This window comes from Lagopus muta, chromosome 18 (genome assembly GCF_023343835.1).
Source record: "Lagopus muta isolate bLagMut1 chromosome 18, bLagMut1 primary, whole genome shotgun sequence".
Classification (NCBI taxonomy): domain Eukaryota; kingdom Metazoa; phylum Chordata; class Aves; order Galliformes; family Phasianidae; genus Lagopus; species Lagopus muta.
The window spans coordinates 7,929,130-7,943,052 of record NC_064450.1 but is presented as its reverse complement, the minus strand read 5'-3'; the positions used below and the strand labels follow the sequence as shown (position 1 = coordinate 7,943,052).

General features: G+C 40.4%; 1 protein-coding gene across 1 annotated transcript in view; it reads right to left on the bottom strand.

The window, feature by feature from the left end:
* The window catches only part of PITPNC1 (phosphatidylinositol transfer protein cytoplasmic 1), a 71,548-nt gene that overhangs the window by 28,130 nt on the left and 29,495 nt on the right, over window positions 1-13,923 (bottom strand). Inside the window, exons 3-4 of the mRNA XM_048965426.1 lie at window positions 10,794-10,882; window positions 10,414-10,421 (exon numbers count right to left, since the gene is read on the bottom strand). Coding sequence (XP_048821383.1) covers window positions 10,414-10,421; window positions 10,794-10,882 — 97 coding nt within the window. The remainder of the gene's footprint in view (window positions 1-10,413; window positions 10,422-10,793; window positions 10,883-13,923) is intronic.

The window sequence follows — 13,923 nt, the reverse complement described above, 5'->3', positions numbered from 1 at the left end:
ATCCTGGTTGGTAACAGCTTTCTTGTTGGTTTTTTTTTCCCGTGTTACTTCAAGAAAAATTGTCAGATTTACACAAAACATGAAAGCATTTTATGATTCTGGAAGGATGCAGAGATTATATCTGAAAGCAGAACACTGCAATGAGTGTATAAATAAATTAGTGTGAGTTCTTGCAATAACCAGCTACTGTAGTTTTCATGCTCCTTATACACAAGAGCACTGAACGCCCTATGAGCAGAACTCCACCACCTTGTGAGCAACCCAACACTCTCCACCATTGACAGGGCTGCCCCCACACAAAATATCCCAAGGACTTTTCATTGCCTGCAGGTTCTGCACAAACAGCCCCAGTACCTTGACATGCAAGGGTTTGGTTTATTTTCATTTTTAGTGGACAATAAAATTTAGCATAATTTCTTATTAATTAGATTAAGATGGATTATGAGCTGTCTGGAAAATGTTCTACACTAAAACCCAAAATAATCTCTAGAGAATAATGCAATAAAATTAAGGATGCAAAATTTTTTTCTCACAAAGACAATATTTCTGTATTTTACATGGGAATAAATTTTTCTGTTGAATTGCTGAATTTAGTTGGATTATCAAGACTAGATTTCATAATAACAGGCAACATAATTTGCAATATTTTCTCCACTGGAATATCTTTTCTTTAGCACTCCATTGCTCTTCTTTCAAACCAGGTTTTCAGTGAGGCAGACAGAGTCAACATCTAAAAGACTGCAAAGAATGTTAGTTTAACAGCATCTCCACTGTTAATCATCAAGTCTTGCAATAACTGCCAGCAGAACTGAGGTGGCAGTTACTGGTATAATGCATCAGTAACACCCTATGGCAAAATGCCTTTGCAAAGCCAATGACTACTTCTCGTATTGTACGCACAGCTTACACAACGAGGGCACTGTGATGCTTAGCATTAACACTGCTGTTGGTCCAAGTTTGGACTTGATAAAGTTTGGATCATTCTTCTAAGGGATGGGCTGGTGAGTAAGAAAGAAGGTGATTTAGAAGACAATCTGCCACGCAACAAAATCAAAATGAGAAGCCTGCTCCTTTGAGACGACAGAAAATATATTCCCCATTCCGTGAATCTCATCTCAAAAATAATGGTTGAATTTTCTTTTGACCGCAGAAATATTCATAAGCACATCCACCCAAAAAGAATACAAAAAGAATGAGTTTTGCCAGAACAGAGTGCTGGTGCCAGGGGCTGTAGAGATAGCAGGCTCATTCTGGAGGAAGGAAGAAGGCTGCTGCTCAGGCTGCCCCTCCGTTAACACAACGAGATGTTCCTATGGCACACATTGCTGCTGTGATGACAGACCACACCAGCTTCCCTTCAAATCACATAAACATCTCCCCTTTCGGTAAAGATTTCTGGGGACCGGCATCTTATGAGCCTCAATCCACCCTAAACTGCGACCAGCTCTCAGCCATGCAGCTCGTGCACTGAGTGACAAAATAAAACACTAAAAAAATCACCAGCATGTAGAGTGCAAGATGGGGCAAGTTCAGTGCCAGGTGAGCTGGTTCCTTGTTATCCACATCTCCTGGGCAATTAAAGATCGATGACTTATGAGTCTCAAAAACACCAGCTGAAGATATGCAGTATTTATAAGCACTCTGACAGAGCTGTGGATCTTGCAATGCAAACTGACACACAGAGAGAAATTCCAGATATTCTCCGAACTGAGGTTGTATCACCTATCTCAGTATTTTGCTCCTGTGCTGACAGACAGCTGAAAACATCTGCAAACAAATGCCTTAGCAAAGAGCAGGAAAGAAGTTCATCAACAAACCAAACCACCAAGAAAAACTACAACAAAAAAGGGGGAATGAAGAACCTTGAGTTATATTAATGTTAGTTGGAAGGAGAGGTGAATAAAAGTGATTGATGGCAAGAACTCTACAAATAAATGTTCTTAAAGTAAGCAAAAAGCTATGAATGTCTTGCTACAGAGATATGGAATGACCCAGCAGATGGAGAATGCCATCACGACTGAAAACAATGTTCAAATCACTCAGATGATTCACATTCTAAAAGTAAAGAACATTCCAGTTGTTTTCCATGCACGCACGAGAATGGGGAAGGTTGCAGATGTAAATTACTACTAGAGATGGGCTACAGGACACAGATTAAAAATAACAAAACCACTGACATCTATTGCACAGTTTTCAGAGCATTTGGAAAAGAACTTCTTTAGAGCTTGGATGGTAAAAACAGGGGTCATGAATTTCAAAACCTCACAAATGGCAGCTCTGTGCTCCACAAAGGCACATAAGTGCTGGCATCACAGCCCAGGCATACAGAGCTGCTGCTGACAACCACAGCTCTGCGAATGGGCATCCCCAGGGAAAGCATCCTTGAGGAAATGAGCAGAGCCTGCCAATTAATCCATCGTTCTGTTTTTATCAGTGCCTCCCAGAGCTGTGCACTGAACGCAGAACCTGGTACTGCACTACGATGGACTCAGGGCTTACGTCTGAGCACCAGCTTCTAGGAAGGTTTTCACTACAAGCTGCAGAGATGTATGCCCCAATAGCACAACATACTGTTTACTGGCACTGTGTCTGCATGTTTCGAGGTTACTGCTGCAGCCCAGGCTTTAGTTACCTGTTAAGAATCTGCCCTTTCCATCTGATGACCAAAATTTAATTTTCTTTGCTACACAGTTAAAATGGACGCTTCCAAAACAGAACTGATACAAATGGAAGCAGTGGATGATGTAAGTGATCAAACACTGCACAGTTTCAGGTACAGTGGGGGATGTAACACAAAACATGAGAAACATTTGTGCTGTTGATCTGAAGCATAGCTAGGAAATATGGAATAATGCCAAATGACAGATTTCTCACTTCCCCTGCAATAAAATAAATACCTGCTACTTTCTACCACCATCTACAGTTTACCAGCAATGAGTCAGACCGTGACACTCAGAGACTCAGCCATTCTATAGACTGAACTTCAGGTGTCATCAGGCTGCCTTTGGCAGTTCAGTGAAGCATGGAATCAAAGTGTTGTTCCCTGCAACTCCAAATCTAGACTGTAAAAAACAACCTTCTGTTCTGGCATTTCAAACAAGAGAAGTTAGGAAATGCCTGAGGATCTCCAGATTTCTGCACAAGAACTACTGAGTGCCACTCACCTCACGGCACCTCATTAAAAAGCAGAAAATCATTTTAGCATAAAGCTATCAAAAGTCAACCTCACTGTTGCTTTGCAGATGGTAACACGAATTTACCTCCAAATGAAAGCTACAGTTCAACAAAAAGAATTGGACTGCCAACACAGCTCTGCAGAGCTGGCCGCCAACCACTGCTCCAGCAGCTGCGGGGGGCTCGGTGGCTTTCAGGAACATTTAGCAGGGCCCAAATTTTTGAACATTTCACAGACTGCGTCTCATGATTCATCAGCTGCACTCTGACTAATTGGCAGAGGGCTCCGGCAGAACCAGAAAACTGTTTATGCATCGTTCAAAAGACTTTTATTACTCATGCAAGAAGTACATTTTTTTTTCTACTTGAGTGGCTGTGTACAGACCCAGCCAGGGATTCAGTGTTATGCAACAGTTGGAATCAAACTTGGGAACGAACAGAGGTAAGAAACCTTTCAGCACATTTCTTCTCCAAAGCACCGCTCCCTCCGTGCTGCCATCCACGCACAGCAGTGCGCAGGGCTCTGCTTCCACGCCTCCGTTCCATTATCTCTACAGCTTACAAGGATCCTCTTTGGACAAAGAAATAGTGGCACATTTAATCTTAAATTTAAACCTGCACTTGATTTCTATAGAACAGCCCTAGTGCCTCCAGAGTCGCAGGTTAAAGGTTCTTTCATTAACACTTGCTAAGGAGGCGTCTCCTACTGTCACCTCCACCTTTCTTTAGAGGTGCCTGGGAGGGACACGAAAAACAAAACAAGAAAAACCCAACCAAAACCAAAGAGTATTTCAGGTGTTTTTGTTCTCTATGCTGTTGTTTGTTTGCTCCCTGCATTCAGCATCCTTTCTGGGATGGGCCAGGAGAGGATTAAAGCTCAAGAGAGCAACCAGCAAAACGCCCGTGGGTCTGTAACCAAGTACAGCACAGCAGCACGGGTATTTCCAGATTAAAACAAAGTGAAATGAAAGCAGCATACGGAAAAAGCACCCACTGCAGTTGGATTTTCAACTCACCACAGATAGCCTCTTGGAAAACGAAAGGCCTATTTTTAGCACGGTGATTGATTAGTGTTGCCATAGCAATAAGAAACCCTTAGAAGAACAGGGTAGAACCTAAGTATGCCAAAACACTTGCCAAAGTCTTAAAGAAACAGTCAAGCACATATGGTGTTTTACAATCTTTTTAAGTAGAAGCTTGCAAAAATAATCTTTGCATACTAACTACACCTGAGGTGGCTGAAGGAATTGCTGCCATTGCCAGTGGAGATGTTGGACAGAAGGTAACTCAGAGCAGTTTTTTGCCCTTCTGTAACCCGTTCTGTACAGGTAAGTGTCATTTTATCAACACCATTTTTAGCTTTAGTTTCATTTTCCAGAGTTTCCTTCTGACTAACGTTCAAACAACTGCCAGATCTCTCACTGCTACACCTTAATTCTGCTCCTTGTGAATATGAAGCCACAACCCCTAAAAGCTATTTTTGTGCAGCAAAAGTTAATGCCACTTTTTGGTTTTTTTTTTAAAGCAGAAGTATATCTAAATGCTGACATACAAACCTGGGGAGGCCAACATTCCACCTCAATGCCCTCTGATCTCCCACCACATTTCAGGCTAATGAATTATTATTATTTTTTAATATGGTCACATGTGTTCCAAGGTAACACACACAACATACACAATGGGACCCCTTGGGGCATCTGAAGTTCAGAGCTAGAGAAAACAGCAACTGCTATAACGAGGTGAGACCAGCCAGGCAATGTTATTTTTCATGCTTTAAATAGAGAAACTTGGAGATTTCACTGCTTTGAATTCAAAAATTTGGGGCACTGTTTTGGGAGTCCGTTGGTAACAGCATCTTCTCACTGAAAATCAAAGCAGTGAGAAAAACAAATGGAGCCTGCAATATTGATTACCTTCAAAATAGTCTGGAGAGAACAGCATGCAAGCACAGAGCTGCTCTGCGGTGCAGATCACCTATTGCACAAGCTGGCACCAGTGGGGATGGCAAAGATGGCGCAGAAAATAATGGAAATGACAAGCTAAGGAAGGAAATCACTCTTTGTTTGTATTACATATAAAAACCTGAAGAACCAGTTAACTAACAATTGCCTCCAACCCCTGAAACTCAGCTCCTATCTCTGCTCTTGCCTTCCCCTAGGACCTCCTTCTCTGATACACGGTAACAGGAACCTGTGTATTGAGGGAGAGCGCAAGTGAGAAACTGTGTGCAAGTGAAAATGGCAGTGCTATGAATCAGAGAGCAGTCTGAACTGCTTTATGGTAAGCAAAGTGGAAAAAGAGAATTGCCCTAAGCAGTTGGATTTAGTCTGTAAAGAATGGGATGACTGAACAGTATGAAGCTATTAAGTAAGAACACAGGTTTGGTGTTTTCTATTATTTGATTCTTAAGAATATTGCAGCAGTCCTTCTCTCTGCTACAATCTCTCAAGGAACCAAACCTGCCTTTTACCAGAATAACAGCATCAATTCAGAGCCTCTCCTCCAACCTTAAGGGGAGATGGGGAAGGAACTTGGGGAGTAACTCTGTATTCTTTCATACAGACCTTTTTGCACCTTTAATGCAGACCCTTCTTGCACTCAGCTGGAGAAATGTTTGTGCACTGAAGGCAAGACTGATGTATTTCTTTCAGATTTCATGCACTGGTAATCAGATAAAGAGAAGGCAGAGAATAAAACCCTACAAATTCATTGCAGTGAGCACTGCAAACATCTGATTTTTTTTTCCCCCCCCTTCTCAGGATTATAAACCTAACAGTTACAAGAACATCCCTTCCAGCTAATTTACTCCATGGATAAACTGGCAGCTAAGTGAAGCACATAACATGCCTGTTCTCAAAGTAATCAGAAAACAGCGGGTCAATAATGGAACAGTTAGCAACTATCACTCTGGGGCCCTGACACATAGCAGATGAAATGATTACATTTGCCTCAGTCATTTGCTGTAGAAGAATTAATGTCACTTTGATAAATCAAAGGAATTATTGTCTCCTGTTTTCTGTTCCATAGCTGCTTTTCATAAATATTCTGAATGTATGTCCTATTCTTAACCCAATTTGAACCACTGGCTGGTTGAAATAAGTCTCCACCTTCATGCAGAAAGTAAAACATGCTATCTGGAGTCTCCATCCTGCTTTATACACTTACAAATGTGATACCAACAGCTGTCAAAGATTATGTTTTTTTTCTCTTTTCTCCTTCCTCTCTTTCTCCAAAATCTCAACTGTCCCTTGAAGAGGTGAAGTAGAGACAATGTCCTGATGCAGGCTCAGAAACGTAGTTCTGTGCATTCCTTTTTCATTTGGTTTGCAACACAGACAAGTTTACTTTCCCGGTAATTATTTCTAATCTAGCTGGACAACCTCAGAGAGGAGTAAGCATCTCCTCAGTCATTCTTCACATGCGTAAAAACAGAATATTTCATACACTTCTAAAAAGATACATATGTAAATACTACAACAAATTGGTACTTAAGGGTTTGTTGAGAGCTCCAGGACATCTTTTCTCCAGCTTCCAAGTGGAAAAGGTTTCATCCCAAAACTGGCAAAGGAATTCTTCCTAAAAGCCAGCAGCAGGAATCACCTGCTCCCCAAAGCAAGTATTGCTTGGCTGCAGGCACTCACCAGTACCAGGGAAACTCCCAGTCACCCAGCATCCCTAGGAGTTACGTCTATAGGGTTTCCTTCCAGCTGTACCTCAAATGCAGCATCCCAAATTTATAAGCTTACCATCAGCTTAATTACAACATTAAATGAACTTGTAAGTAAAAACTGTTTTAGCAAGCTGTCTCACCAGGTTTTTAATTACAAGATCAAAATCAGAGCAATTTAAATGGAAGTTTAAGAGCCAGAAAAAATAGGTTTTCTCACTTACTGTCCTTAAGCAATGCCCCACCACTATAACAACCATTTGAACATGAAGGCACTATCTGATTCACTAAGTTCATTCAAACCTGGATGAATTCCTTTGGCTTCAGCTTCAGAAGCATTTTTCCTACTTCCTCCTCTTTCAATAGCAGCAGGAAGCTTGCAAGGATTAGCTCAAGGTTCGATGCAGCATTTCTTGGGACATAACCCATGTCACACCTTGCTGACAATAAGTCTCTTGTACTGCAGTTCTAATGAGATCCTCCTCCACAAAGAGCATGGTATACGTTTTAAAATGCTTTCCTGGCATTACAGTATTTCACATATTGCACAACAGATAGCATCATTTGTACAGTCATTCTGTAAAGCTCATTATCTTTAGTATGTCATTCGCATTACACGTTATTAATACAGCTGTCAAGACCCAATTGTCAACCAGGCAGCCGTATCTTGCTGCTCGCTGTCAGATTTAGAGATCTGCTGTGGAACAGACACCATTCTTCAAAGTGGATGCCCTTAAAACCAGACCCAGACTTTAGAGTACAAACACAACGAACACCGACTCCCATTTCTGTTGCCATGCATCCAATCACTCCTGTTTTTTCACACTACCATTCCAGAGAACAGCAATCCAGAAATTATTTTCAATGCTTGCTGAACTTATTTTCCCTATGTGGTCTTGCAATTTCAGGTCCTTGAGAAACTCATATTTATGAAATCTGTGCTGTTTCACAGGCAAAACAGATTAGTCTGTACAGAATCACTGAATTCTAGTGTATGTGTTTGATGTTACCCAGTTTCTGAACAGCCTTTGTGTTTTACAGTTGATAGGGCTAAGCCTTGCAGCAAGCTTCAGTCTGCCATTCACATCCTCTTCTGAAGCACTAATGCACACAGAAATGACACCACGGAGCCTTTAAGATCCTTGCTCTTCATTTGGAGTGGAGATTCACAAAGGCAGGATTTCTCCTTTCTAGCAGTATGCACACCTTGGTAAGGTTCTGCTTCATTTATGCAATTTTTGGTTGATTTGTCAATGTGTCAATTTTTTTTTTGATTTCAGAATCAGTTTTCCTCGAACTGAGGCTCACTTTAATTCCCCTGATGTCCCACAGACCCTAGAGGGAATTTTCCATCTTTTAGAAAAAAGTGCTTCCAAGCTGTCTTACACATTCTGGGGAAGATCTGTGCTGGTTAATGCTTTCTGTAAGAATTCTCTAATAAATACAGATACAAATTTAGATAAATATTCTAGGCAAGCATTGGAATTATTCCCAGTGGTATATTTAACATTTCTGTTCTAGAATCAATAGTTTGAGGCAAAGAACTTTCTCTATTTTCCCCTGAATACCATTTCACAGTCAACTGGCTTTAGATTTCCGACTGAAATGCAGTTTCCTTAATCTCATCCCAATATTTTTAGCTTTATTTCCTTCCACCACTGTGAGCAATTATGGGAACTGGGGAATTCCCACAGGCAGCTGCACTGTCACTAAGGGACTGTTCTGCCTACCTTCTGCATTTGTAGACCCATTTGATTTTTCTTTAGAACACTATTCAACTGTGCTCTTGAAACACCCCTTCAGCTGGATCTGCTCTACACACCCTCCCTGCAACGTGTCCCAGGTGTTGTCTCATCAGATTAGGAAAAGATCACTTCCTGACTCAAATTCTTTGAGAATGACGTTGCTCTTTGGTTTCGACAATGTGCTGCATTTTAAATTCAGACATAAGATTGTTTGCTTCAATCATTCCTACCTGTCTCTTTCAGTGAAAGAAAATGCACTCAACAGAGTAACAGGTATCTATGTGACACAGCCTGTCATCTTCACAGTGCAAGATTAAGCTGCTATCAAAGGTTTAATCACTTAATCACTGTAAACTGCAACAGGCCTCACTGAAGACGTCTTCAGACAAAAATAGCTGAGCCTGTCCCTTTTTTGCTATTAAACATTGTGGTACATGTGAAATTTGTTTATTGTAAGAAACTCATGTGAAACAAAGCAGAATACATAATAAATGCAAGTGCTGCTCCGAAAGTAATGCCTCCTACTATGCTGGCCCACAGGGGTGGATGTTGGTGGGATGGCCAGACCTTTCCATCAGTATGCCATTATGTGACAGATGGCAGCAAAGGGGCACTCTGACAACTGTGTACGACATAGGAGTGTGTTCAAAGCAAAGGGGTGGAACTGAATTCCTTCATGTGGAAAAAACGGCACTCCTGACATTCATCAACACTTGCTGAATGTCGATGGAGACCAAGCAGTGGACGTGAGCACAGCGAGGGGCAGTGGTGCTTTTCAGCTGTGGTGACACTGATATGAACAAGCCACATTCTGGATGGCCACGCACAGCTGTCACACCACAAGATGAAGAGCATCTTGATTAGCCTATCTGTGTGAATCAGCTAATGGTGGTGACTCTTGGAAAAACAGTGTTTTATAGCTGAGAATTTGCTCTATCAAACAGTGTTACTGTACTCCTTGCTTCATGGAAACAATAGGAGGCATTACTTTTGGAGCAACCTACATATATAAAGTAAGTGTTAAAAAGTACAGTTCATCTATACAAGTTTTCAAACCTGGCTTACATTTATAACTCTAAGCCTCCAACTTCCAGAGCTAAGCCTCCAAAATCCCTTTATTTTGACTCCTTCACATTTATCGCATCAAAATCTCTCCTCTTTATTCTTCACAGGTTTTTAAGCATTGCACAAGCACTTTGAACATTGCAGAATTAAAAACCAAACGGATTATATTTTATAACAGAAACTCAATCTAAAGTGTCCTTTCACCTGGAATTTCCTCACCATCTCCCCCTCATCTTCCAAAGGCTGTTGAAAACTCACTGTATATTATTGAGGTCAATTCATTTAGAATAATTTTTCTCATGATTTATGTGCTATATTTTGCCTCAGCTCTGCTAGAGAGAATAACTGTTGGGTTTTTTTTTCTGGGCACCAGGCCCAGTTTATTCTTAATTTTGTCTACAGATCGTACAGTTTCCCAGATACCATACCAGAGATGAGCATTTTATAAGTTAATAAAACAATAAATAAAACAAAGTATGTTCTCATATCTCCAAGTAATAACTAGAACTTTAAAAGCCTTGCCTTGTTTTATAGAAGATCTTCTATGTTACAGTTACTGCATAAAAATATACCATATTTCAAATGCTAAAAAAAAGTCAATAATTTATAAGGAATAGTTCAAATGTAACATTTCATTTCTGAAACAAACAGTTCCACTATTGAAGGTATTACATATTAGTTGTATTAAGAAGTAATCAGTTTGGCTCCCAGTACTATAGTTCACATAGTTACACTATTTTTAGAATAAAAGGAAAAACTTACTGTGTATTCTGATTTCCAGTCGTCCATTTGTAAAAAAAAAAAAAAAAAAAGATGAGGGAAAAGAAAAAAAAGAAATGTGAAATAAAACACTGAAGCAAGACCCTTGCAGCAAACACACATTAATCATTAAAGGAATTCTGTCTGACAATCTGCTGATTTATGTGCTACTAAAGAGTATGGGACAACAGGGGGTACAAGTCTAACACAGTCAGCACAGTCTAAGTGCACGATGCTTTATTTGCAAGGAGGGTATCGCAGAGATTACAGCTTTCCCTTAGCCATAGTCTATAATCTGTGTCTATCACTCAGCATGTGATCTGGAGCTTCTGAAGGTAAGATGAACTACTCAAAAACAAGTTAGTAATCATTTTATTCCTTACCTGTGATTGTATAAGGATAATAATTCCAAGCCTTCTCTGTAACATAAAATATTTTCGGAACAACTGCTCTAGCCCAGCTAGGTAGTTTGCTGAAAATAAGAAAATGCATAATTAGAATACGTTATGATCTGTATGTATGTATGTAGTACAGGTGCTTTCAAACATGCTCGTACTTTGACAAGTGTTTCACAGGATGCAGTAATACTCAGACTTCCCAATATTTTTATCTCACAAACACACGTTGTTCCAGATTTCTCCACAGATGTATACGAAACCAAGACAGCTTGTTCCCCTCCAGATCGAGCAATATGGCACCAGTGCAATGATCTCTGATCAGACACAAGCTGAGGTTTCAGTGCAGTTTCAAGAACTGAGCCTCGCAGCTCAGGCCATGGAGGATGCAGCAGGTGAGCCCTGCAAGGTGACTGTGCCACAGAATCCTCAGCCACAGGGAGGCACCCTCTAATAAGAGCTCATGAGCAAGTCTGTGGTGCCGGTCCACTTCCATCTTGACCCTGTCCTTTGTTCTTAAAGGCGGTTTCCTATTTCCCCTTATCCCCTGCTGGCACACAAACCCTTACTGTCAGAGTACCAAATGAGTGATGAACAGCCACACATTTTAAGAAGAAGCAAAGTTCAAGCAATCCCACCATCCAAGCCTTTCCTAACGACATCAATTACAGTCACTTGAGCTGTCAGTAACAGAAATGCAGTGCTGGCCGCTCAGACAAACATGGACTTTCTGTGAGCACAAACTGCACTGTACTTCAGGGACTCAAACTGTGCTGCCTGTCTGTGTGTCAGAAGATCACTCAGGCTACGGCTGAATCTTTACTAAAGTTTTAATTCCCAACTATAAATGTTTGAAAGTTATTTAAGCATAACTACATGCGTGAAAGTAAAAAGACTTCCTGTATTAGCAAACTTCAGGGGAAAATAAGTTTGGATCATTAAGGTTTGTTTAACCATGATCTAACTATGCATAAATATTGAATTTGCCCAGAGGCAAAATGCAGACATTGGCACGTTACCTGAAGATTCAAAGTCAAGTGCATTGACTTTTGCTCTTTGATGACATTGCTCTAAAACAGGTTTTCTTTACACAAATCTTTCTTATGTACAATCTTTTATGCCCCTTTTTACATATGTAAGAATTAAAATATTAGCAGGCAATAAAACACAAATGAAAATAACACATAAATCTTTCCAAGAAACCATCACTGAAAATATCAAGTTTAAGACTATTGTGGCAGCTACAACCACTATGGCAACAGAAGCTTTTGTCTGTGAAATAACGACATTTTAAGTGAGGCTGCAGCATGCTGCTTGCTTGAGCAACAGTGGAGGCATAAGTACACAAAATATTTCTAAATCTATGTAGATACTGATGATAGTATCTCACTGATTGTTCATGAGCATTTGGCAAAGCACAGAGGACAACCGCTCACGACTGTGTGAAGCTGTCCAAACCCATCTGTTGCTGGAACCTTCACAGTGATATTCCTTCACAATTCACTGCAAGTTGGTGTAAGAAGGTGTCCTGTGATGGATGGCTGCAAAAACAACTCAGATCACCTGAAATATAATGGAGGAAACTTTGAAGACCGTCTGCTTGAAAACCATGTGTGCAGCAGAATAAGAATGGAGTATCTGGACCAAGATCAGCTGTGCAAGCAGGAAAGGACAACTGTTCCCAATTCAAAGCCCAAACCACCGGGCCAACAAACAGTTTCTTCACCTGTCTACTCCTGAATTTAACCATGACAAGGAAGTAATTTAACTTAGACCAATGACAAGAAAACAGAAGAATGGAATGAAGGAAATCAAAGCTTATTAATACAAGAAAGCAAGGAGGAAAAATTATGGCTAACAATACCTAATATATATGCTTCTTTACTCAATTGGACAAGGGACAGGTCTGGCAAATGTGTTACATAGCTACTGGATCTCCATGAAATCTGCACTGTTCAAGTACTCAACACACAAAGGTTTCGTACAGTTTTCAATATCCAGTTCAATGTAGCAGCAGGAAAGGTACAACAGCTTGTGTTTTCCACTGGCCTTGTTTCCCAGGAAGTACATCTGGCTGGATTTCTGAAGCACAAAGGCAACTTGTACCGGGAAGTGCAGTAACACCTTATCTCTGAGCACACTGTGCTGGTCTTGTAGGAAGTGAGACTTTCTGCAGTGGGAGATTCCAAAAATGGCTATTTAAATAGCACAGCTTCCTGCAGTAGCCACGATGGATGTTGCTGCAGAAGCAGCAGTGTGGTTATTTTTAGTCATACAAGTAGTTCTTGTCTACAGAGGTGTTATAGAAATAGGAATACACTAAAAGCACTTGATATAAGCTCCTATACTGTGTTTCAGGAGGTGACTGAATTTCAGTAGTATAAATTCAAGCTAAAAAAAGATTCTTGTAAAGTAGTCCTGACTTCAAACATCCACTGTAACCTTAGCTGAACTTCAGTTTCCTGAAGGGAAGTGAATCTTCTTTGTCAGTAGTCATACCCATCTTTGGGCAGGCGACCCTCTGGTCCACTGCCTGTGCTAACAGAAGCAACGTGCTTCCCAAGTATGTCCAACACATGCTTTCTAGGACAGATGTAGTTATTATGAATTGCAATAAAGTGATGACTCTGAACATGACCTTTATTGCATAATGCCTTATCTCTTCTTAACATGGAGGAAAGAAATAACCAGAAACAAACAAACAAAATCTGGGAGCTCTACAGTAGGAACAAATGTATTGATTTTTACCAAGTCTTGTATACAGCCTGTGAGAAAGAAGAATTACAGTCACATTAATATTGAATGTTGGCAAAATACATCGTTTGATTGCATGTGTGTGAGCATGTAACATCACTGGTGATTCAATTTAGCCTGAGTGAAGGTTAGATATGTCAGGATTGCAAAGGTGGAATAATCTGTAATGTAAAAACAATAGCTGTGCTGTTTCTGTGCTTGCTATGAAAGAGCATAAAAGTGTAATAAAAGACAAGGCAGGCCAAGGGGAATAGAAGAACATCGGAAAAACAGCAATATTCAATTAGATCAGAGGTAATAAGAAGATCGAGCAATATAGTTCATAGGTCACAAACACATGTATTTAAATATAAAAGCATCTCTA